This window comes from Schistocerca americana, chromosome 6 (assembly GCF_021461395.2).
Source record: "Schistocerca americana isolate TAMUIC-IGC-003095 chromosome 6, iqSchAmer2.1, whole genome shotgun sequence".
NCBI classification, from domain to species: Eukaryota; Metazoa; Arthropoda; class Insecta; order Orthoptera; family Acrididae; genus Schistocerca; species Schistocerca americana.
The window spans coordinates 237,766,077-237,788,965 of record NC_060124.1 but is presented as its reverse complement, the minus strand read 5'-3'; the positions used below and the strand labels follow the sequence as shown (position 1 = coordinate 237,788,965).

Below are 22,889 nucleotides of genomic sequence, written 5' to 3'. Positions count from 1 at the left end.
GCCGCGGCATGCTACCAGTGTTAAAGACTGCGATGGAGCTCCGTATGCCACGGCAAACTGGCTGACACTGACGGCGGCGGTGCACAAATGCTGCGCAGCTAGCGCCATTCGACGGCCAACACCGCGGTTCCCGGTGTGTCCGCTGTGCCGTGCGTGTGATCATTGCTTGTACAGCCCTCTCGCAGTGTCAGGAATAAGTATGGTGGGTCTGACACACCGGTGTCAATGTGTTCTTTTTTCCATTTCCAGGAGTATATATATATATATATATATATATATATATATATATATATATATATATATATATGTGTGTGTGTGTGTGTGTGTGTGTGTGTGTGTATGTGTCCCTCTGTTTTGTGTGTTGTGTATGGCCATATGCACACATGTGAAGTTCGTACATTTGATTTTTGAGGCTGCATCCCTCTTACTTCATCAGCAGCAGCCTATTCCTCAGTCCGCCTCTGTAGTTAAGTGGTCAGCGTAGACGGCTGCTTTGCGGATGACCGGAGTACTATCAAGGATTTTACCTTCGTGGGAGGACTGGTACCGGGTGCACTTAGCCTCGTGGCTCAACTTCGGGAGCTACTTGACAGACTGGCAGCGGCTCCACAGTCTGTAAAGTCTGCGAAAGGCCAGGAGAGCAGTGTGCTGACTGCGTGTCCCCTCCGACGAAACCCCCCCCCCCCCCACCCACCCACCACCACCCCACTACTGCATCGGCACGACGCAGCAAGACAGAGGACGGCACGGTGGCCGGTACACATCCCTTGGACCTTGTAAGGTGTCTCTTACGTGAGGAAGACATATTTACCAGTTTTAATAAATTATTGTCTCTCATTTATGTATTCACGATAGTTAGGAAGTGCTGTAGTCCGTAGCCGGCCATGAATCGGAGAGCATTTCCCACGCTGGCTGGCTAGGTGACGAAGCGACCCTACGTCGCGCGTAGTGTGGTGCGGCTCGGTGCTGGACCGTAGCAACAAGCGTCAGCCTGGGAAATATACATAACGGGAAGTACCGCCATCTTGGCGCCAAAGTCACCGATTTTGTTTATTTATATTTAATAATTAAAGTCATTTATGACAACATGAATACTAGGAGGAGCCTCTCGATGTTTAAAGCTATTTATCATAACTTTGCCTCGTTGAAATTCACACCCGTTCATTAACAAATGCATGTCTTAGTAAGTACGAACTTGATCGGAAATCCACGATCTATGACGAAACTAGTAAGAGATACGGACTGCGCGCCAAAGTCTGCAGTCGGCGTTAAGAGCTCTTCCTGTCTTGTTCGATGGTAGTCATGCTCTCGGTTACAAGTAGGAATAAAAGTGATACTACGGCATTATGAATTTTAAGTTCGAGTAAATAGATACCCCAAAGTTGATCGACGGCAATTTCAGATAATTAGCTTCCACCGACGGAGACATCCAATGCGCCAATGGAGAATCTGCACGGTACGACACTTACGAGAGCTGCACCGCGCACAGGTAGGAGGAAATCCGACGACACGACCCACCAAGGCGGATCAAGGAAGGTCCGACTTACACTCGCAAATTTCGGGTGGAAATGCTGACCAGTCATACTGTACGTCACATATACCACCCTCTACGGACTCGCGGATAAGCTGAGTAGTAACAGTATCAGTTTAGAAGCGAGGGGACCTTGCAACCTTCACAGCCTGGCGGGTTGCTCGCAAAAATCTACTCCTCAACATCTCTCCGTACCATGTCCATCAATTTCTCGAGTGGGTGCTAACGAATAACCGCTTTTGCGGCATAGAATTAGCGAAAAGACAGCGTCAGTGTGCTAGCGTTACTGGCTATTAACTCTGAAATGGTAGTTTCGTTTCCCGATGATAACCTCGGATTTTTCTATGATGAAAAGATCTGAAAGAGTATGCACTCATCCTCTTGAGTCAAAGGAGAAAGTTCTCGGTAAATTAAGTATCTAGCAATCGACACGTCAGAGTGACATCAGAGCGACAGGCATGCATCAGACTGGGAGTTTTGTCATTATTTTTTTTATTCGGTTAGCTAAAATATTATTTGCTAAAAGGGCGTCTACTTTGTGACTACTTCAAGCCAAGAATGTTTGCTGTCACGTCTTTCAATTCTATTAGGGCTTCATAATGCGTTTCTTCACTCTCCGTCAAATGTCACTTAACCAGCAAATCACATTTAAGTGCCTGGCAGAGGGTTCATCGAACCACCTTCACAAGTCTCTATTATTCCAACCTCGTATAGCGCTCGGAAAGAATGAAATCTGAAAATTTAATATGCAGTTTTATGCCAAATATCCATGGAATACCGACCCAATTACTTCACTTTATGTAGCTTCCAGATAAATTCTGACCATGTGCGAATCATTCCGTGGGGCACTGATGTCGAAGTAGGTTGCAAGACATCAAATACATGATTCACTGATGAATTTAACAATACTCTCACGTCCACAATGAAGATTGTTATATCTTGGATGTCAAATAATCTTCAGATAAAACTGATACCAGTGCAGCCACTACCTTCAGCCTTGTGATACTTACGTCAACTCCTGATGCCTTCTGCTCCCAGTTCAGGCCACCTCCTATGTTTATGAGTCCGAATTCCTCGTACACCTCCTCTGCCCGCTGCAGATAGGTCTGATCGTTGGTGATTTTCGCCAGCCACGCGTAGCCCCAGGCCAGTTCGTCCCCGTAGCCTTTGGAGCTGAAAAAATGTGTCACAGGTGAGAAATAACAGACCGGGTGCCAGTGGGTTACATAAACGGGCGCCTGAAACTCAAATCCATAGACATAGTGGTTAGTTAGTTAGTTACGTGTTCCATTGATCAATAGCACGGAAAAACCGTTATGATGTGGAACGTGTCAAATGCACAAGAAATGCGCATTTTTTACGTTATAGTGTTATACCTAAATATTTCTATTATCTATCCCATTTCCTCAAATGGCACAAAATGCATGTATTATATCTCCAGATTTATTTACTCATATTCAAGAATTCATCTATGGTATAGAAGGAGTTGTCTGTCAGACATTTTATTTCATCTGGTAATTTATCAAAAAGTTTTATAGCAATATATTTTACCCCTTTCTTTGCCAAAGATAGGTTAAGTAAAGGATAGTGTAGGTAATTATGAATGTCTCTGTTGATTTTAAACTGGTCCATGTCGTTGAGAAAAAATGTCATTACTGAGTAAATGTACTGAGAAGCAATTGTAAAATTTCTAACCTTTTAAACAGATGCCTACAATATGTGCGACTATGAACCCCACACATTATTCAAACTACTTTCTTTTGAACAGTGAATGCCTTTTGCCTACGTGTTGAGTTGCCCCAGAATATTGTTCCCTATGACATCAGAGAGTGGAAGTATGGAAAGAATGTTAGCTTACTAATTTCTACATCTTCAAAATTGTCAATTATTCTGATTGCAAAAGCTGCTGAACCTAGTCGCTTTAGGAGATCCAAAATATGAATTTTCCAATTAAGATTCCCATCTACATGTACAGTGGTGGACAAAACGAGCGAGACCCCTCGCCTTTTCGTTATGCTGATACGCACATCTTTTAAGTCTGCTACAGAGCATAACAGGCAAGGCGACGAAGTGCTACCAACATACTATGCAAGTTCGCTCAGCTGATGTGCTGATATAGCTAGCACTGGAGAAACTCGCGCTTCGAAGACGCCACAGCATCGTCTGCCACCACTTCGTGAAAAACTAAATACCTCAAGTATAAGCCAATGTGTGGTATTTGCATATCTGTGTCTATGACTTGGATCTAAAGTGTGGTTATGGATAGTACGTATGCTCAGATTGCGAATCTGACATCGAATAAAGACAAGGAGAAATGAATCAGGCTCCTTCCTCTTCCGTAACATCAAATATATTTTAGGTATTCTTTCTTAAATGAACTCCGCAGAAAATCATTCACCAGAAGTGAATAACTTTTTAGTAACATCAGATGATATTAACAGCTTGCTGGCGCGGTTCAGCCGTGCGCTGAGCGGCGTCATATCGCGGACCGCGCGGCTGCTTGCGCCATCAGTTCGAATCCTTCCCCGGGCATGGATGTGTGTTAGGTTCGGTAGGTTGAAGTAGTTCTAGATCTAGGGGACTGATGGCCTAAGCAGTTTGGTGGCATAGTTCTAAGAGTCATTGTTTGACCTTTCGCGTAAATTTTCTTTACATAAACGGCCGTTGATTTAGATTGCGTTGACATAACTCACTTTTTTACACCACCAAGGGACCGTATACCGCAGGAAGTCCGACTCACTTCGGCTTCTTATGTCTACCCGTACTCGAGGTAAACGGGTTTTAAGGGTTGGGTAGACAGATGGACGGTCAAGAAAGTGAGACTAGTAGGGTTCCATTTTTACCGATCTACGTGACGAAATCCTAGCAACGAAAATAGCTATCACAGTTACTGAAGATGAGGGCCGCATAATAATTTCCCCTACTCTTTAATCGAAATGTTCCAGTTGCAGTCGATACATCACCATATTAATCGTAGCTACGCTGTCAATCCAAATCACGTTTACAGGAATTCAAATAAAATCCAGATGCCTATACACGTGGTAATTCAAATCCCATTATTAATGCTATCGCGTTTTAGATGTGCGAGCATTCCCATTGCTAGCTGGCTTAAGGAACACCTCGGCTAATGAACGCTTTCTGGCTGTGGCACGTCTAATGGAGTATTCTAAACATTGTAGAATACGTTTGGCAGCTACGTCGCCGTTTATTTCCTGGGGTGGTGCAGAATTATCCTACTAAATTTACTTGCTAATAACAGTTTTTTGTTATTTCGATAAACATCCCGAATGATTGTCACATAAGCGGTGACATAAAGGTAGACAATTCATGTTTTTGAGTCCAGAAAGCTCTGTGCAGCAGAAACTGCAGATAATTTTGCCATTTTGATTGTGAAATTGTTGGTTTATTCATGTCTGGGGTAATAACAGAGGGCTGTTTGTCTAGGTTTGCTAGCGTAGTGAAAGGTGTTTGCTACTGCAAGGGAGGTCTGGTTTGTTTTCGGTTCTAATCTCGATGGAGGCAGATAGACTATCAGTAAAGGAATTTTAAGAAATTCTCGCAACCCCAATATATTTTATTCTGTACCGGCGCCCCGTGGATGTCGATATAAAACTCTTGTAGAATTTCATACTTGTTGCTGCCTACTTTCTCCGCTTCTGTCAATAATTGAATTGACTTAAGTGTGGCACTGAATGATTTTTAACAGAATTTAGTTATGAATCATCACGCATTGCTAAATTTCCACACTTTCATGTTAGGTCAGCAACCGTAGTCTAGTATGACTGGTCTGAACATTGACACAAACCATTTCGCGGCCGAATGCGCATGATATTTTGCCAATTCGTAACGATGTGGGGTACTTTGTCTTACTAAAACAGTTATGTTATCTCGATAAGCTGAAATTCATTTTTATTAGTACAGTACATACTAATTAGCGTTTCTTTCTTAATTTATATTTTATATTTAGGTGTTGTGGTTAAGACACTAATCAGCATTGATATAGTCTTACACATGATTGAAAACAGTCTGACGAATTTTGGATAGTTTTTCAATTTCACGCCTGTGTGCAGTATGTTGGTAGCACTTCGTCGCCTTGCCTGTTATGCTGTGTAGCAGACTTTAAAGCTGTGCGGATCAGCATAACGAAAAGGCGAGGGGTCTCGCTCGTTTTGTCCACGACTGTACACCCAAAAACTTGGTGTGCTCTACCCTGGCTACTGACCTCTTTTGATGTGTTATTTTTATTGAAGGAATTATACTTTCTGGAGCAGCAAATTTGATGTACTGTGTATTTTCAAAGTTCAGAGCAAGCCAATTTGCAGAAAACCAATTAATAACTTTTCCAAAGACCTTATTTGTATCATTTTCTATCGGAGTTTCTTTTACTGGATTAATAATTATGCTTGTATCATCAGCAGTGTCAGTTCAGCATCTTGTTTCACATAAAAAGAGAGGTCATTCACATATATCAAGAACAGGAGGGGATGTGATAGTTCAATACACTAAGCGGTACACCATACACCGAAACGCCTAAGGCTAAGAATAGTTCTTTACAGGTATTAGATAATATTGCAACACTGAAGAAGGAAAATAATTTAAGATTAGGTTTTTTTTTGCCCAATCCGGTAGTGAGGTCATTAGAAACAAAGTAGAAGCTAGAAGTAGGTCAAGGAAGGGGAAGACCATCGGCCTTGTTCTTCTCAAACTGCCAGCTAGCGTTCGCTTTAATCAAGGAAACGAAAGAATAACCTTAATCTGGGTGGTCAAACGAGAGTGTGAACACCACTCCTTCCTAACGTGACTCCACTAGAGAAGAACACTGAGGAACGGGTCTCTGGATGCAGATGGCGGTCGGTCAAGTATATTTAAAACTGTGCCTCTTAGCTCCACTCTGACGCTTTCCTTTGGCCCACCCCGAGCGGTACCATAACAGAGACATACTGTACCTTGAAACTCAATGGGCATCTCTATTTAACTGCAAGCAACAATTGGTTGTTTTTAGTCATAGTACGCAACGAAAATAAGACCGTCACAGTGAAAACTACAGCTTATGTGTACGACACGTTATATTTGTTTTTGGCGGCTCACCTAACCATGGAAAAGTTGTACGACAATTAAGGAATTTTGAAATCTAAGTGAAGCTTGAATATAACAGACTTTTATAATGCACAAAATTCACATAAATTTGAGAGGCAGAAAGGTCCTATAAAATCTCAGTAAATGTTACACAAAATGATGCTAACACTGTAGGGTGGTACCAAACAATATGGAAGATAGTATGAAGGAGAAGCTGCAAGATTTTCTCCTAAGGACAGCTCGCAGATTCAGACAAAAAGCGACCAAAATTGTAATCAAAAAAGTCAACACAAGTCGGGTGGTAGAGCAAGTAAGCTGCAAGCTCCTAGAATATGAATTACTCTACTGTATTTCCGTCAAATTTCCCCAAATATCGGCTAGGGCGTACCACTAAGCACCAGACGGCAGCTGGGAGGCGAATAGCGCAGAAATTTCCTTCTTCACCCAGCTGACTACTTTCAAAAAAAACTCCGCATGGAGGGGCAACGTAATGCTGCTGGCAATTTGTCGAACAATAATGTCACTTATTTCACAAAAAAACAGGAGAGTACTCTATAAACGTCCCACTCATGCCGTAAAAATGCACATTAACAAGAAAGGTGTTGATATTTGCCTGGGGCAGATTTCCGCAGACTGGTCAACCTCTTTGCACCAAGTACAGTGATGAGCACAATTCGTTCGATTGGACACATCACAAATTTGCACTGCTCAGGCAGCGACACGGCGTCTTGTCGATTGATATTCGTACAGAAAGTAAAAAATCTCGTACTTCATTATTTTCTGGGTATGGCAGTGGCTGCACGGTGGTCTCTGCCCTCAGCGAGGACAGGTCCCGGCTCTAACCAACAAAAGCATGGACTGAACCATGGCCCCACTGCCGTGAAACTGCTCAGCTGTCCAGGAATGCTGGCCCTTCACACGGACATTCGCAGAACCCTTCTGTGCACAGAGGAACCAGAGCCCACACCAGCTGCGTATCTTCCCAGCGAGAAAGACGCAGATGTTTACTCCCAAGCAAACATGCCCAGTACCCTCAACAGAATACCCACGAAACATGAAACATTATCGCATAGTGATATGTCACAGTCACGTTACAGTCTAGACGCCCTCTAGCCACAAGATGTGGGAGGTTGCGTTTTTCATACAGAACAAGTTGCCCGGTATTTATTGCCAGGTACAGCAAAATGAAAGACAAAGTGAGACTGCAATCAGCTACCGACCCTTGAAAGTATATCTTCAAAGGGCTCGACGCCACTTGTACGATCGACGCAGCCGGCAGGAAATCTGTAATACACTAGTACTTCTCTGGTGTCCAAGTGCCTAGATCAGGCTGTCGACATCTGGAAGAACTGCCATGAAAGGACAGTAAATACTTTGCAGTGTATTGTGTGACCCATTTGCCATTTATAGAGAGGTATAACAAATTTTTACGGCCCACTGGTCTATTAGTTGGTTATAAAATACAAATAGTATAAATTATTCAGAGAAAATCATTCACACAGGATCATTTAACAACATACTTTGCGTACTACTGTGCGTTTGGTGCATTCTCCCCTTATAGTACCGAGATATGTGAAAGAAAACATTTAACACATTGAAATAAATTGCATTTTAACCTACTGCAGCAATTCTTGGGCTTCTGCTGTCCTCTCTTCATTAGCAAGTGGGTGGCTTCAGCTGATATTCAAAACTCGCCATTACGTCATTAATGTCATATTATAAGAGAAATGGTCCTTACCGTTCTACAGGTACACCCGACTATCACACACGAAGAAACTTCACCTGGATCCCTTGTGTCTTCACCGGATGTTGTTAGCGACCTAAAAAGACACTGAACAGTCGTATTTGCTTCCCTAGACCTAGAAAAACCTTCGACTGCGCGTGGGATTCTTATTTACTTTCTGAAATCAAATCATTCAACCCATTCCAATGAGCTATATCGGACTAACTGCGTTTTCTCAATGCCCTTCGTCCGTTTCTGTCATGTGTATCCCATTCAAAACTATCAATACATCCTTAAAAGTGTCCCAGAGGCTTGTCATATCCACAATACTACAGACATCAAAAAAGTTTTGCATTACCTCGGTTCCGAGAGTTCCGGAACCAGTACGGAAAATTGGAAAGAGATCAACATAAACATCATTTCCACCCTTTTTGTTGCTCATGAAAACCACACATTGCATGTTCTACCACCACATAGTGAAACCTTTAGAGGTGGTGGTCCAGACTGCAGTTCACAGCGGTACCTCTAATGCCCAGCAGCCTGTCCTCTTGCATTGATGCATGCCTGTATTCGTCGTGGCATACTATCCACAAGTTCATCAAGGCACTGTTGGTACAAATTGTCCCACTCCTCAACAGCGATTCGGCGTAGATCCCTCAGAGTGGTTGGTGGGTCACGTCATCCACAAAAAGCCCTTTTCAATCTATTCCAGGCACGTTCGATAGGGTTCATGTCTGGAGAACATGCTGGCCACTGTAGTCGAGCGATATCGTTATCCTGAAGGAAGTCATTCGCAAGATGTGCACGATGAGGGCGTGATTTGTCGCAAAAAGCTGCCGATATGGTTGCACTATCGGTCGGAGGATGGCATTCACATATCGTACAGCCGTTACGGCGCCTTCCATGACATCCAGCGGCGTACGTCGGGCCCACATTATGCCACCCCAAAAAACATCAGGGAACCTCCACCTTGCTACATTCGCTGGACAGTGTGTCAAGGTGTTCAGCCTGATAGAGTTGCCTCCAAACACGTCTCCCACAATTGTCTGGTTGAAGGCATATGCGACACTATCGGTGAAGAGAACGTGATGCCAATCCAGAGCGATCCATTCGGCATGTTGTTGGGCCCATCTGTACCGTGCTGAATGGTGTCGTGGTTGCAAAGATGGACCTCGCCTTGGGCATCATGAAGCCTATTGCACACAGTTTGAGTCGTAACACGACGTCCTCTGGCTGCACGAAACTCATTATTCAACATGGTGGGTTGCTGTCAGCGTTCCTCTGATCCATAATCCGTAGGTAGTGGTCATCCACTACAGTAGGAGGCCTTGGGCGGCCTGAGCGACTGAGCGAGGCATGTCATCGACAGTTCTGTCCGAACAACAACGCTTTGGTTCTCTCCGAGACGCCTGGACACTTCCCTTGTTGAGAGCCCTTCCTGGCACAAAGTAACAATGTGGACGCAATCAAACGGTGGTATTCACCATCTAGGCATGGCTGAACTACAGACAACACGAGCCGTGTACCTCCATCCTGGTGGAATGTCTGGAGCTGATCGCCTTTCAGACCCCCTTCGTCTAATCGGCGCTGGTCATGCATGGTTGTTTACATCTTTGGACGGGTATAGTGACATCTCTGAACAGTCGCAGGGACTGTGTCTGTGATACAATATCCACAGTCAACCTCTATCTTCTGGAGGTCTGGGAACTGGAGTGATGCAAGACTTTTGTTGATGTGTTTATATCCAATTTACGTAGGTGACATTCCCATTTCGTATACTCAGTACACCTATTTCAGTAAGCCGTCGACATCGAGTTCCTTTCTTTGACGAAACCCTTCATTCCTTCTGAAGATCCCTTCAGTTTCATCTTAAGAATTTCTCTTCATATGTTAAACCCCACTAATGCCCAGGCAATAACCATAAGAAGAGACACCTGACAATTCCACCTTTACGACTCACTTTACAAAATCATCCCATCCTACTCACTACGAAATTAAAACCGCTGGGATCGACCTCATCCTAACTTATGAATCAGAGTCACTGTTCACCAGAAAGACCCCGATAGAACGAAGCCAATCACTGATCGTACAAAGGAGTTGCTTTGTGCTGCCGCCATACTGAGCTATACAAGTCTTAAACTTAGTTTTTCCTTTGAAAATGTTCATTGGACTTCTGCTCCTCTGATCTTTCACAATTCTCTAAAAGTCCTTGAACTTTCTGCTCACTGCCTAACATCTAACATTCATCTACCCGCCACTAGAGGAAGCTATTAACAGCTAAATAAGATTCCACCCTTCCTCAAATTCCTAAGACATCACAACATGACCGGGAGATTCGCAAAGTGGCTCCACTACTCACCAGACTTGGACCGCTGCCACTCCTCAGTCAGCACATGCACAGTCTTCTTCCTATCCACATACTGCGTATCCTGTCTCCAATTAACCTTAATCAATCCTCAGTTAATGGCTTCAACATACAAAAATAAATATACAAAGGTATCCTTCATACCAGCTTTACTCCTTCCTTCCCTCAATCCTCCAAACATCAAGACATCGCTACGCATCCCGCCAACATCCATTCTGCAACACTGATTTTCACCCAACAGTTCACACCCTGTACACCCACGTACAAATTCCTTTCCAACCTTCTTTCGAAACTCATGCCAATCCGATGCTTCCCACACCCACTCATTCACACACAAGTACAATTAGCACGACTAGTTATTTATTCATTTTCCAGGGCACAGTCATCCACCCACGTGTATCATCGTATTCACAATAAATTTCGCGTGTTTCAATTTTTCGCGCAGCTCTCTTTTTTAATACTGTAAGTGCGTGGGGACTTCAAAAGTAAATTACACATATCGTCCCACGCAAAGACTACTGGGTTGCAAAAGAGGCACATAGTCAGAAAAATTAGAAGAGACATGGTTCTGCAGAGGTACGGATAACAGGGACCACACAAACTGTGAGTGAAATGGCGTGGCAACTGGAAACAAAGTTGTGGCCGTCGATAGTACTGTTCTTGTGAGCAAAATGTCTAAATTTCAAACAGATTCAATGTGATATTATGGCGGTGTTTGGACCAAATGCAATGTTGTGTTCATTTGTAATGAGAATGTGTCATCGACTTGACTAAGGCGGCGCAGAAGTGGGTGATATTGATCGGAAGGAAGGCCATCGAAGCGACCACAGACGACAGTGTCCAGGCAATCGTGAAACTCATTCGTAGCAGCCGCAGCTCTTACAGCGATGAGGACGTTCACTCAGCGGTTGTGTAATGGCTCCGTAACCGAGTAGCGTATTTCTGAAGTCGAAACAAGATTGGTAGAGCGTTCCGAACGTTGCTTGCAGAGAGCTGGCGATTAAGTTGAAAAATAGTGTCACGTAATTGTGTCACTTTAAGTGCAGTGCAGCGTTCAGTAAATGTTACTTGCCGTGCCATAATAATGTGTTACGTTCTGAAGTTCCCTCGTATAACTGTAACTGTAAACTGGGGATCAACGCAATAACTCTGAGGACGTCTGCGCTGAGCCTGGCATACTATGCGGCGGAGTACTATGCACCAGTATGGCTGAACAGTAGTCATGTGAACAGAATAGATGTCGAACTTAACAACACAATGCGCATTATTTCAGGAACCGTTAGGTCTACCCCTAACATATGGCTACCTCTCCTGAGACATATACCACCCCCAAAAATACGACGAGAAGCAGCCCTGGTCAGGGAATACAACAAGATCGAAGCAAACCCTGAACTACCGGTACACATCGATATACCTGATCTGAGTACTAAGAGGCTTCTTTCAAGATATCCTCCTCTCGCTCTCGACAGCTTCACTGGGCCTGACATCAACTCTTGGAGAAGAGAATGGCCCCAGAATGCCCCTACAACTTGCCACCTAATGCCTTGTATTACCGAGGCAGTTCCTGGGTTTGATCAGCCACGCAAGATCTGGTCAACTCTGAACCGACTAAGACGTGAAAGATGTACTGACTCACTCTTCAAATGGGGACTGCTGTCTTCGCCAGCATGTGACATAGGCGCGCCTAAGCAGACCATCCAACACATCAGATACGTGCTAGAGCGTTCAGTGGGGACCTTGAATAATTCCTCGTGGCATCCCAAAAATCCATCGAATATATACAAGAACTAGTTGTTTGTCTGTGAATATATGTAATTTTATATAATGTAGAATGACGTGACCCAATACTGAAATGTACTTAAATGCCATACGCTAAATAAAAACTGTAACTTTTAAAAATAATGTAAACTGAAGAGCGGGATGACACCAGCTGACAAACTGCGCCACGTCGGGAAAACAAAACGAAAATAAAGAAAAGAAAACGAAAATATCACTTGGTCAAACATATATAACATCTTCACCTGCAGTACGTCTCCTGGACTCCAACCATTGCATCTACCAAGACTGTTCTTTCATCTTAGGTTGTACTCCTCAAGTTCTCTGATATATTATTATTTATAATAGCCCAGGCCAAAGCGTTGCGAAATGTTAATATTGCTGCACGGTTGCGTCATGTTACTGCAAAGGCTGAATTTAAATTTTTTGGAAGACATTTTGTTATACTGATTGTGGAGGAGGGCGACCTATTTAGGAATCATTACGGGCTATAGAAACATTTCAGTTTCTTGAAATTGTGTTTCTGTTTGTTATCAGAAGTATTTTGATGTTTAATAAAATAAGGGTTAAATAGAGCCATGTCTGCAGTCTACAGCCCGAACTTCTCGCCACCATAATCCTACGTTACAAACTAAAGTCTCGCCCTATTATGGCGGTATGATCAGGCAACGTCTCCAGAATATATACCAATATTCTCTTGAGCACTATACTGATACGACGAGTTCTTTATGGAACTAAATGCACGGCCGTCATTACCGTATAGCCTATCATATGTAGGGTGTTTCTGTAAGAGAGAGCAACACTGTAACAGGACATAGAGAATGCTCCACTGAACTGTTTGAGGATAGGAATTTCGGGCGGGAGAAGCCAGCTTAGGAAGACGCGGAAGTCAACTTGTCTACCGCTCTGTCTAACACTACTGTTTTCCTAGCTTATTTACAACAAACTGGCGTACAGGTTTACATGTACTGTGCTGTTTATTTACATGTAAATTCTTTATTTCCTGCAAGGAAACAAGGAGGACGAGCCTGATCACTACAAAGTCATGATGCAGGTTTTGTTTATTAGACGGCAGGTGTGGCCAAACGGTTCTAGGCGCTTCAGTCTGGAACCACGCGACCGCTACGGTCGCAGGTTCGAATCCTGCCACGGGCATGGATGTGTGTGTTGACCTTAGGGTAGTTAGGTGTAAGTAGTTCTAAGTTCTAGGGAATTGATGACCTCAGATGTTAAGTCCCATAGTGCTCAGAGCCATTTGAACCATTTTTTTGTTTACTATCCTTGTCCATAAAAATGTTCAAATGTGTGTGAAATCTTATGGGACTTAACTGCTAAGTTCATCAGTCCCTAAGCTTACACACTACTTAACCTAAATTATCCTAAGGACAAATACACACACCCATGCCCGTGGTAGGGGCTCTGAGCACTATGGGACTTAACATCTATGGTCATCAGTCCCCTAGAACTTAGAACTACTTAAACCTAACTAAGCTAAGGACATCACACAACACCCGGTCATCACGAGGCAGAGAAAATCCCTGACCGCGCCGGGAATCGAACCCGGGAACCAGGGCGCCCCGTGGTAGGATTCGAACCTCCACCGGGACCAGCTGCACAGTCCATAACTGTAGCACCTGAGACTTGTCCATAAGGTGGCTCTGTTGCACCATATTTACATTGACCCATGACAGAACGTGCTATGAATGAACGACAAACCCATTCATTATTCAGTGCTGTTCAGAGACGTACAGCACAATACGATGAAGCAATACGGATACAGTATTTCCTCGTCGTTGGGTTGGAAGGGGAGGTAGTATTCCAAAGCCTGCGACGCCGCTTGAGTTGAATCCCTTTGATTAGTTCCTATGGGTATATCAAAAGGCACGTGTGTATGAGACACAGAATTGTGGCTGCCTGTGATGTGGTTCGAAGCACACGAGGGATACTTGTCAGGGTGCGTCAGAATCTTGCTCGTCGATGTCATGCTTGCATTGAGGTTGACAGACGTCAGTTTCAGCACATTTTGTAAGATACAGTACAAATGGTACGTTCATCGTGTCAACGATGGTTTTGCTAATGTAAATAAAAGAGTACACAGTAATCTAATTTTACTCCTATTGTCTCCCTAAGCTGGCGTCTCTGAACCTACGTTCCCTACCTTAAATTGTTCAGTGGAGCATCCTCTATATTCTGTGAAATTTTTGCACGCTCCTACGAAAGCACCTGTGTATATCCCAATCTGAATTAGTATTTTCTTTTCATTAACTTCTGGTTTGAGTGAGGTTTCATTTGCTTACGCTATGGGAATTATATAACTGCGTAAGCTATGCTGACATGATTACCTTTAAGAAATTACAGTAATTCTGAACACTTCTGCAGTTGACTAATATCATTTTACCAATTTCTGCAGGACAATAGTTCTCCTCTGAGTAATGTGACTGATCTCTCTTTGCTTTCGGCAGAAAACGTATTACTGTCCCAAAGGAGGTGTCCCTCTAATCTACAAAGAAAGTCCCCGTATGCAAGCCACAAACATTCTGCTACTCGAGTAGTCGATTTCTGCGCATAGTGCACGTATGACGTATTAAGGGGAACCCTATAATTTTCGAATCGATAGTGGAGTTCGAGAAATTCGCATTTGAAATCTATGCAGAATCGCCTGACACTCTTATTTAGATGTTCCACTCGACTCCAAAACAGTGGACAGCGATCTTTTCTGGGTACGAGGCTGCAAAAAGCCGTGTGTCTACCCCTCGGGGGAGACTTGCTGTCTTCAACAATTTAGCCAACCGTCTAAAGCAACTGGATCTACCAGTGGCTGGCCGGCCGCTGTGGTCGAGGGGTTCAAGTCGCTTCAGCCCAGAACCACGCTGCTGCTACGGTCGCAGGTTCGAATCGTCCCGGGGCAAGGATGTGTGTGATGTCCTTAGGTTAGGTTTAAATGGATCTAAGTCTAGGAGACTGATGACCTTAGATGTTAAGTCCCGTAGTGCTTAGAGCCATTTGAACCAATCTCTGTGATGTCCAGATATAGCAAGAAAATTGGTAGCTGACATAACAAGCGAGACGTCACTTGCTGACTGAAATGTGTTGTGAAGACAGGGCAGCACCTCGTACATGTTGCTAAGGCGTAACGTGACAGTCACGTGGCCGGTTACCGCTTATGCTTTCCACCGAGAGACACCCCAACCAATAATTGTCTGCCAGTCAGGATCAGGTGATGACCACCCGGTTAGATATTATGTGAAGACGCAGTGACATCGAAATTGCCTGGGGATTACAACGCCAGCAGAGGTATCGCAGCCTTCGCCACTTGTGCCTAAACAGTGCTCAAGTTTTGGGCTGCAGCCAGCAGATCGTGGCCAACGCGGCTTCTACTTGTTACCGGTCAGGCGCTAACTCATGTTGCGTTAACGCACAGCAAGCACAATCCCTATACATTTCTAAATGCCAAGTAAGGAAAAAAAAAACTGGCTCTGGTGTCCCTTAGATGGTGCCGAGGGCGTTACTGCAAAGCGATGGCACAAACTGAAAAGCGCAGGCTACTATATGAACAACAGCACTCTGACCACACTTGCACAGTATACAAGCAGCCAATGAAATGGGATACAGGGGATTAAAGAAATGAGATAACTAAAACGAAAGAGAGAAAGTCCAGGATGGACATAATACAGTGAAATAAATGTTCAGTTTCCGGAGAAAGAACTTTGATATTTTATTGTGGTCTTCAGTCCTGAGACTGGTTTGATGCAGCTCTCCATGCTACCCTATTTTGTGCAAGCTTCTTCATCTCCCAGTACTTACTGCAACCTACAACCTTCTGAATCTGCTTAGTGTATTCAGTTCATGGTCTCCCTCTACGATTTTTACCCTCCACGCTGCCATCCAATGCTAAATTTGTGATCCCTTGATGCCTCAGAACATGTCCTACCAACCGGTCCCTTCTTTTTGTCAAGTTGTGCCAGAAACTCCTCTCCTCCACAATTCTATTCAATACCTCATCATTGGTTACGTGATCTACCCATCTAACCTTCAGCATTCTACTGTAGCACCACATATCGAAAGCTTCTACTCTCTTCTTGTCCAAACTATTAATCGTCCATTTTTCACTTCATACATGGCTACGCTCCATACAAATACTTCCAGAAACGACTTCCTGACACTTAAATCTATACTCTATGTTAACAAATTTCTCTTCTTCAGAAACGCTTTCCTTGCAATTGCCAGTCTACATTTTATATTCTCTCTACTTCGTCAATCATTAGTTATTTTGCTCCCCAAATAGCAAACACATTTACTACTTTAAGTGTATCATTACCTAATCTAATTCCCTCAGCATCACCCGACTTAATTCGACTACGTTCTATTATCCTCGTTTGGCTTTTGTTGATGTTCATCTTATATCCTCCTTTCAAGAGACTGTCCATTCCGTTCAACTGCTCTTCCAAGTCCTTTGCTGTTTCTGACAGAATTACAATGTCATCGGAGAACCTTAAAGTTTTTGTTTCTTCTCCATGGATTTTAATAACTACTCCGAATTTTTCTTTTGTTTCCTTTACTGCTTGCTCAGTATACAGATTGAATAACGTCGGGGAGAGGCTACAACCCTGTCTCACTCCCTTCCCAACCAATGCTTCTCTTTCATGCCCCTCGACTCTTATAACTGCCATCTGGTTTCTGTACAAATTGTCCTCTTGGGTAAAATATTCCGGAGGTAAAATAGTCCCCCATTCGGATCTCCGGGCGCGGAATACTCCAGAGGACATCGTTATTAGAAGAAAGAAAACTGGCGTTCTACGGATCGGAGCGTGGAATGTCTGATGCCTTCATCGGGCAGGTAGGTTAGGAAATTTAAAAAGGGAAATGGATAGGTTAAAGTTAGATATAGTGGGAATTAATGAAGTTCGGTGGCAGGAGGAACAAGACTTTTGGTCAGGTGAATAAAGCGTTATAAATGCAAAATCAAGTAGGGGTAATGCAGGAGTAGGTTTAATAATGAATAAAAAAATAGGAGTGCGGGTAAGGTACTACAAACAGCATAGTGAACGCATTATTGAGGCCAAGATAGAAACGAAGCCCACGCCTACTACAGTAGTACAAGTTTATATGCAGATGATGAAGAAATTGATGAAATAAAAGAAATTATTCAGGTAGTAAAGGGAGACGAAAAGTTAATAGTCATGGGTGACTGGAATTCGAGAGTACGAAAAGAGACAGAAGGAAACATATTAGTTGAATATGGATTGGGGGTATGAAATGAAAGAGGAAGCCGTCTGGTAGAATTTTGCACAGAGCATAACTTAATCATAGCTAACACTTGATTCAAGAATCATAAAAGAAGGTTGTATACATGGAAGAATCCTGGAGATACTAGAAGGTATCAGATAGATTATATAATGGCAAAACAGAGATTTGGGAACCAGGTTTTAAATTGTAAGACATTTTCAGGGGCAGATGTGGACTCTGACCACAATCTGTTGGTTATGAACTGTAGATTAAAACTGAAGGAACTGCAAAAAGGTGGGAATTTATGAAGATGGGACTTGGATGAACTGACAGAACCACAGGTTGCAGAGAGTTTCAGGGAGAGCATTAAGGAACGATTGACAAGAATGGGGGAAAGAAATGCAGTAGTAGAAGAATGGGTTGCTCTGAGGGATGAAGTAGTCAAGGCAGCAGACGATCAAGTAGGTAAAAAGACGATGGCTAGTAGAAATCCTTGGGTAACAGAAGAGACACTGAATTTAATTGATGAAAGGAGAAAATATAAAAATGCAATAAGTGAAGCATGCAAAAAGGAATACAAACGTCTCAAAAATGAGATCGACAGGAAGTGCAAAATGGCTAAGCAGGGATGGCTCGAGGACAAATGTAAGGATGTAGAGGCTTATCTCACTAGGGGTAAGATAGATACTGCCTACAGGAAAACTAAAGAGACCTTTGGAGAAAAGAGAACCACTTGCATGAACATCAAGAGCTCAAATGGAAACCCAGTTCTAAGCAGAGAAGGGAAAGCAGAAAGGTGGAAGGAGTACATAGAGGGTCTATACAAGGGCGATGTACTTGAGGACAATATTATGGAAATGGAAGAGGATGTAGATGTAGATGAAATGGGAGATACGATCTGCGTGAAGAGTTTGACAGAGCACTGAAAGACCTAAGTCGAAACAAGGCCCCGGGAGTAGACTACATTCCATTAGAACTACTGACGGCCTTGGGAGAGCCAGTCATGACTAAACTCTACCATCTGGTGAGCAATATGTATGAAACAGCCGAAATACCCTCAGACTTCAAGAAGAATATAATAATTCCAATCCCAAAGGAAGCTGGTGTTGACAGATGTGAAAATTACCGAACTATCAGTTTAATAAGTCACAGCTGGAAAATACTAACATGAATTCCTTGCAGACGAATGGAGAAACAAGTAGAGGCCGACCTCGGGGAAGATCACTTTGGATTCTGTAGAAATATTGGAACACGTGAGGCAATACTGACCTTACGACGTATCTTAGAAGAAAGATTAACGAAAGGCAAACCTACGTTTCTAGCATTTGTGGACTTAGAGAAAGCTTTTGACAATGTTGACTGGAAAACTCTCTTTCAAATTCTGAAGGTGTCAGGGGTAAAGTACAGGTAGCGAGAGGCTATTTACAAATTGAACTTTGATAGCAGTACAGAAAAACAGTAAACACGCACGAGAATGAAGCGTTGCATACGTCTGAATGACGAACTAGGAAGTACCGGCCCGTGCCGTGCCTTACAGGTAAGCCGTGCCGTCGGAGTCCGGTATGGCGCCGGACTCTGTGTAGATGGCTCGGTAGTTGTCCGCGAAGGCGATCAGCTCCTTGGCGTGCTGCAGCAGGGTGTCGGCGTACGTCGCGTCCACCGAGCGGAAGACTCCGGACGCGGCAGCCAGCGCTGCTGCCGTCTCAGCCGCCACGTCAGTTCCTGCCGAGTAGAAAGACCGCTGTGTTATCTGTGTCTCAGATACACAAGGGACTCAGAGCTAGCCACAATTCTAAGTGAGCTCACTGCAGGAAATTCAGGTCACCAGTTAAGAGAGGACACTAGTCGGCCTGGAGCGCTGCGGATGCTGGGGAACTGGTGTCAGCCGGTCAACTGATCCTCGACCACTGACTTATCATGGCAATGATGTGACACATATGTAGCACTCGGTTGTCTGGGACCACCGCAGTCAGATAGGTCGACATGCAAACGTGACAGAATAGCAGAAAGGCGCTATCGCGGTTGGACGTGACCATTACCGAGCCCTGCATGTATTTGATGTATCAATGTGGACCGTCAACCTGTGTTCCAGAAATGGTGTACCACTCCAACCCACATAACATGGACTAAAAGCTGCGGTAGTAAGTAGATCATAAACGACAGAGAGTGGTTGATCAAATGGCTCTGAGCACTATGGGACTTAACATCTAAGTTAGAACTTCTTAAACCTAACTGACCTAAGGACATCACACACATCTATGCCCGAGGCAGGATTCGAACCTGCGACCGTAGCGGTCGCGCGGTTCCAGACTGTAGCGCCTAGAACCGCTCGGTCACTCCGGCCGGCTATCACAGGCAAAGAGGGCATTCTTGGCAAAGGGATGTCCACTGAACGGTAGAGCCACGGGTCGTAACACATCTTAAATGAAACGTCCGCTGTTCAAAGTGCCGTCAATGCGAACAAAAGGTGACCGAGACGTGTAACCCATGGTACCCCATACCATCACGCCAGGTGATACGCCAGTATGGCAATGACAAATACACGCTTCCAATGTGCGTTCACCGCGATGTCGCCAAACACGGATGCGACCATCATGATGCTGTAAACAGAACCTGGATTCATCCGAAAAAATTACGTTTTGCCATTCGTGCACCCAGGTTCGTCGTTGAGTACACCATCGCAGGCGCTCCTGTCTGTGATGCAGCGTCAAGGGTAACCGCAGCCATGGTCTCCGAGCTGATAGTCCATGCTGCTGCAAACGTCGTCGAACTGTTCGTGTAGATGGTTGTTGTCTTGCAAATGTCCCCATCTGTTGACTCAGGGATCGAGACGTGGCTGCACGATCCGTTACAGCCATGCGGATAAGATGCCTGTCATCTCGACTGCTAGTGATACGAGGTCTTTGGGATCCAGCACGGCGTTCTGTATTACCCTCCTGAACCCACCGTTTACATATTCTGCTAACAGTCACTGGATCTCGACCAACGCGAGCATCAACGTCACGATTCGATAAACCGCAATCGCGTTAGGCTACATTCCGACCTTCATTAAAGTCGGAAACGTGATGGTACGCATTTCTCCTCCTTACACGAGGCATCACATCGTTTCACCAGGCAAAGCCGGTCAACTGCTGCATGCACGAGAAATTGGTTGGAAACTTTCCTCATGTCAGCACGTTGTAGGTGGCACCACCGGAGCTAACCTTGTGTGAATGCTCTGAAAAGCTAATCATTTGCATATCACAGTATTTTCTTCCTGTCGGTTAAATTTCTCGTCGCGTCTGTAGCACGTCATCTTCGTGATGTAGCAATTTTAATGGCCAGTAGTGTAGCTGGCTATCACAGGCAAAGAGGTTATTCTCGTCAAAGGGATGTCCACTGGTATCAAACATAGATCTTTAAACCAGAATTGTACAAGGTATTTATAAATTAGTTATATGAAAATAACCTTTAACTGTAAAAAAAAAAAAAAAAAAAAAAAAAAAAGGTGCCGGCCGGGGTGGTCGAGCGGTTATAGGTGCTACAGTCTGGAACCACGTGATCGCTACGGTCGCAGGTTCGAATCCTGCCTCGGGCATGGATGTGTGTGATGTCCTTAGGTTAGTTAGGTTTAAGTAGTTCTAAGTTCTAGGGGACTGATGACCACAGCAGTTAAGTTCCATAGTGCTCATAGCCATTTGCACCATTTTGTAAAAAAGGTAAATACTTGCAGAAATGTTTGATACAGTACTGATAGCAGTAGTAACACTGTTAGTTCGTGACCTTCCTACTGGGTGGCATGAGTTACTCCAACAGTCATCATGGAGTCGTATAACGATACAACGCATGCGCAGGGTTCTTTATGGTTTCTCGCTGCTAATGTTCGGGAACAAATCGGGCCTCTGGCGCAGCAATTGAACAAGTGCGACAATCTTACATTACTAGTGCGGGTAAATCACCGAAACGTACCAGTTAAGAACTGAATATGCCTAGTGTTACACTGTAGAAGGTATTACGGAAAAGCCTGTCGTTTAAACCCTGCAAATTGGAACTGTTGCAAGCTTTAAGAGAAAGTGATAAAGAAATACGAGCTGAGATTTGTGTGCAAATATTTTTAAAAATGCAGACGGAATTTGAGTTTCTTAATAAAATTCTTTTCAGCTGCACGTTCTATACCTGCTGCAAAGTGAATCGGCATAATGTTAGGATATGGAGTGAGCAGAAACCACGTCACGCAATCGAACGTGTGTGGGACTCACCTAAGGCAAATATTTTTTCGCTTAAGCTGTAACAAGATTTACGATCCTTCCTTTTTTGCCGAGTCAACTGTAACTGGCATATCGTACGTGGACATGCTTAAACATTTTCTAATGCTTCAATTACTGCAGAACATGGGCACAGATTTATTTTCCAGCAAGATGGCGCGCCACCACATTATCATCGTGGTCTCGTACCTCCGTAGGAATGTTCCTGCTTCGATTGGACAAGGTAGAACAATATCGCTCCCATCAAATCAGCTAATTTAGCGCCAATGGACTTCTACACTCCTGGAAATGGAAAAAAGAACACATTGACACCGGTGTGTCAGACCCACCATACTTGCTCCGGACACTGCGAGAGGGCTGTACAAGCAATGATCACACGCACGGCACAGCGGACACACCAGGAACCGCGGTGTTGGCCGTCGAATGGCGCTAGCTGCGCAGCATTTGTGCACCGCCGCCGTCAGTGTCAGCCAGTTTGCCGTGGCATACGGAGCTCCATCGCAGTCTTCAACACTGGTAGCATGCCGCGACAGCGTGGACGTGAACCGTATGTGCAGTTGACGGGCTTTGAGCGAGGGCGTATAGTGGGCATGCGGGAGGCCGGGTGGACGTACCGCCGAATTGCTCAACACGTGGGGCGTGAGGTCTCCACAGTACATCGATGTTGTCGCCAGTGGTCAGCGGAAGGTACACGTGCCCGTCGACCTGGGACCGGACCGCAGCGACGCACGGATGCATGCCAAGACCGTAGGATCCTACGCAGTGCCGTAGGGGACCGCACCGCCACTTCCCAGCAAATTAGGGACACTGTTGCTCCTGGGGTATCGGCGACGACCATTCGCAACCGTCTCCATGAAGCTGGGCTACGGTCCCGCACACCGTTAGGCCGTTTTCCGCTCACGCCCCAACATCGTGCAGCCCGCCTCCAGTGGTGTCGCGACAGGCGTG

The 22,889-nt window shown here is 44.4% G+C and overlaps 1 protein-coding gene across 2 annotated transcripts in view; it reads right to left on the bottom strand.

The window, feature by feature from the left end:
- Positions 1 to 22,889, bottom strand: part of LOC124619807 (endoglucanase A-like) — a 113,605-nt gene that overhangs the window by 62,463 nt on the left and 28,253 nt on the right. For both annotated transcript variants that reach the window (XM_047146402.1, XM_047146403.1), the window contains 2 exons: positions 19,233 to 19,419; positions 2,542 to 2,704 (listed from right to left, as the gene is read on the bottom strand). In XM_047146402.1, coding sequence (XP_047002358.1) covers positions 2,542 to 2,704; positions 19,233 to 19,419 — 350 coding nt within the window. The remainder of the gene's footprint in view (positions 1 to 2,541; positions 2,705 to 19,232; positions 19,420 to 22,889) is intronic.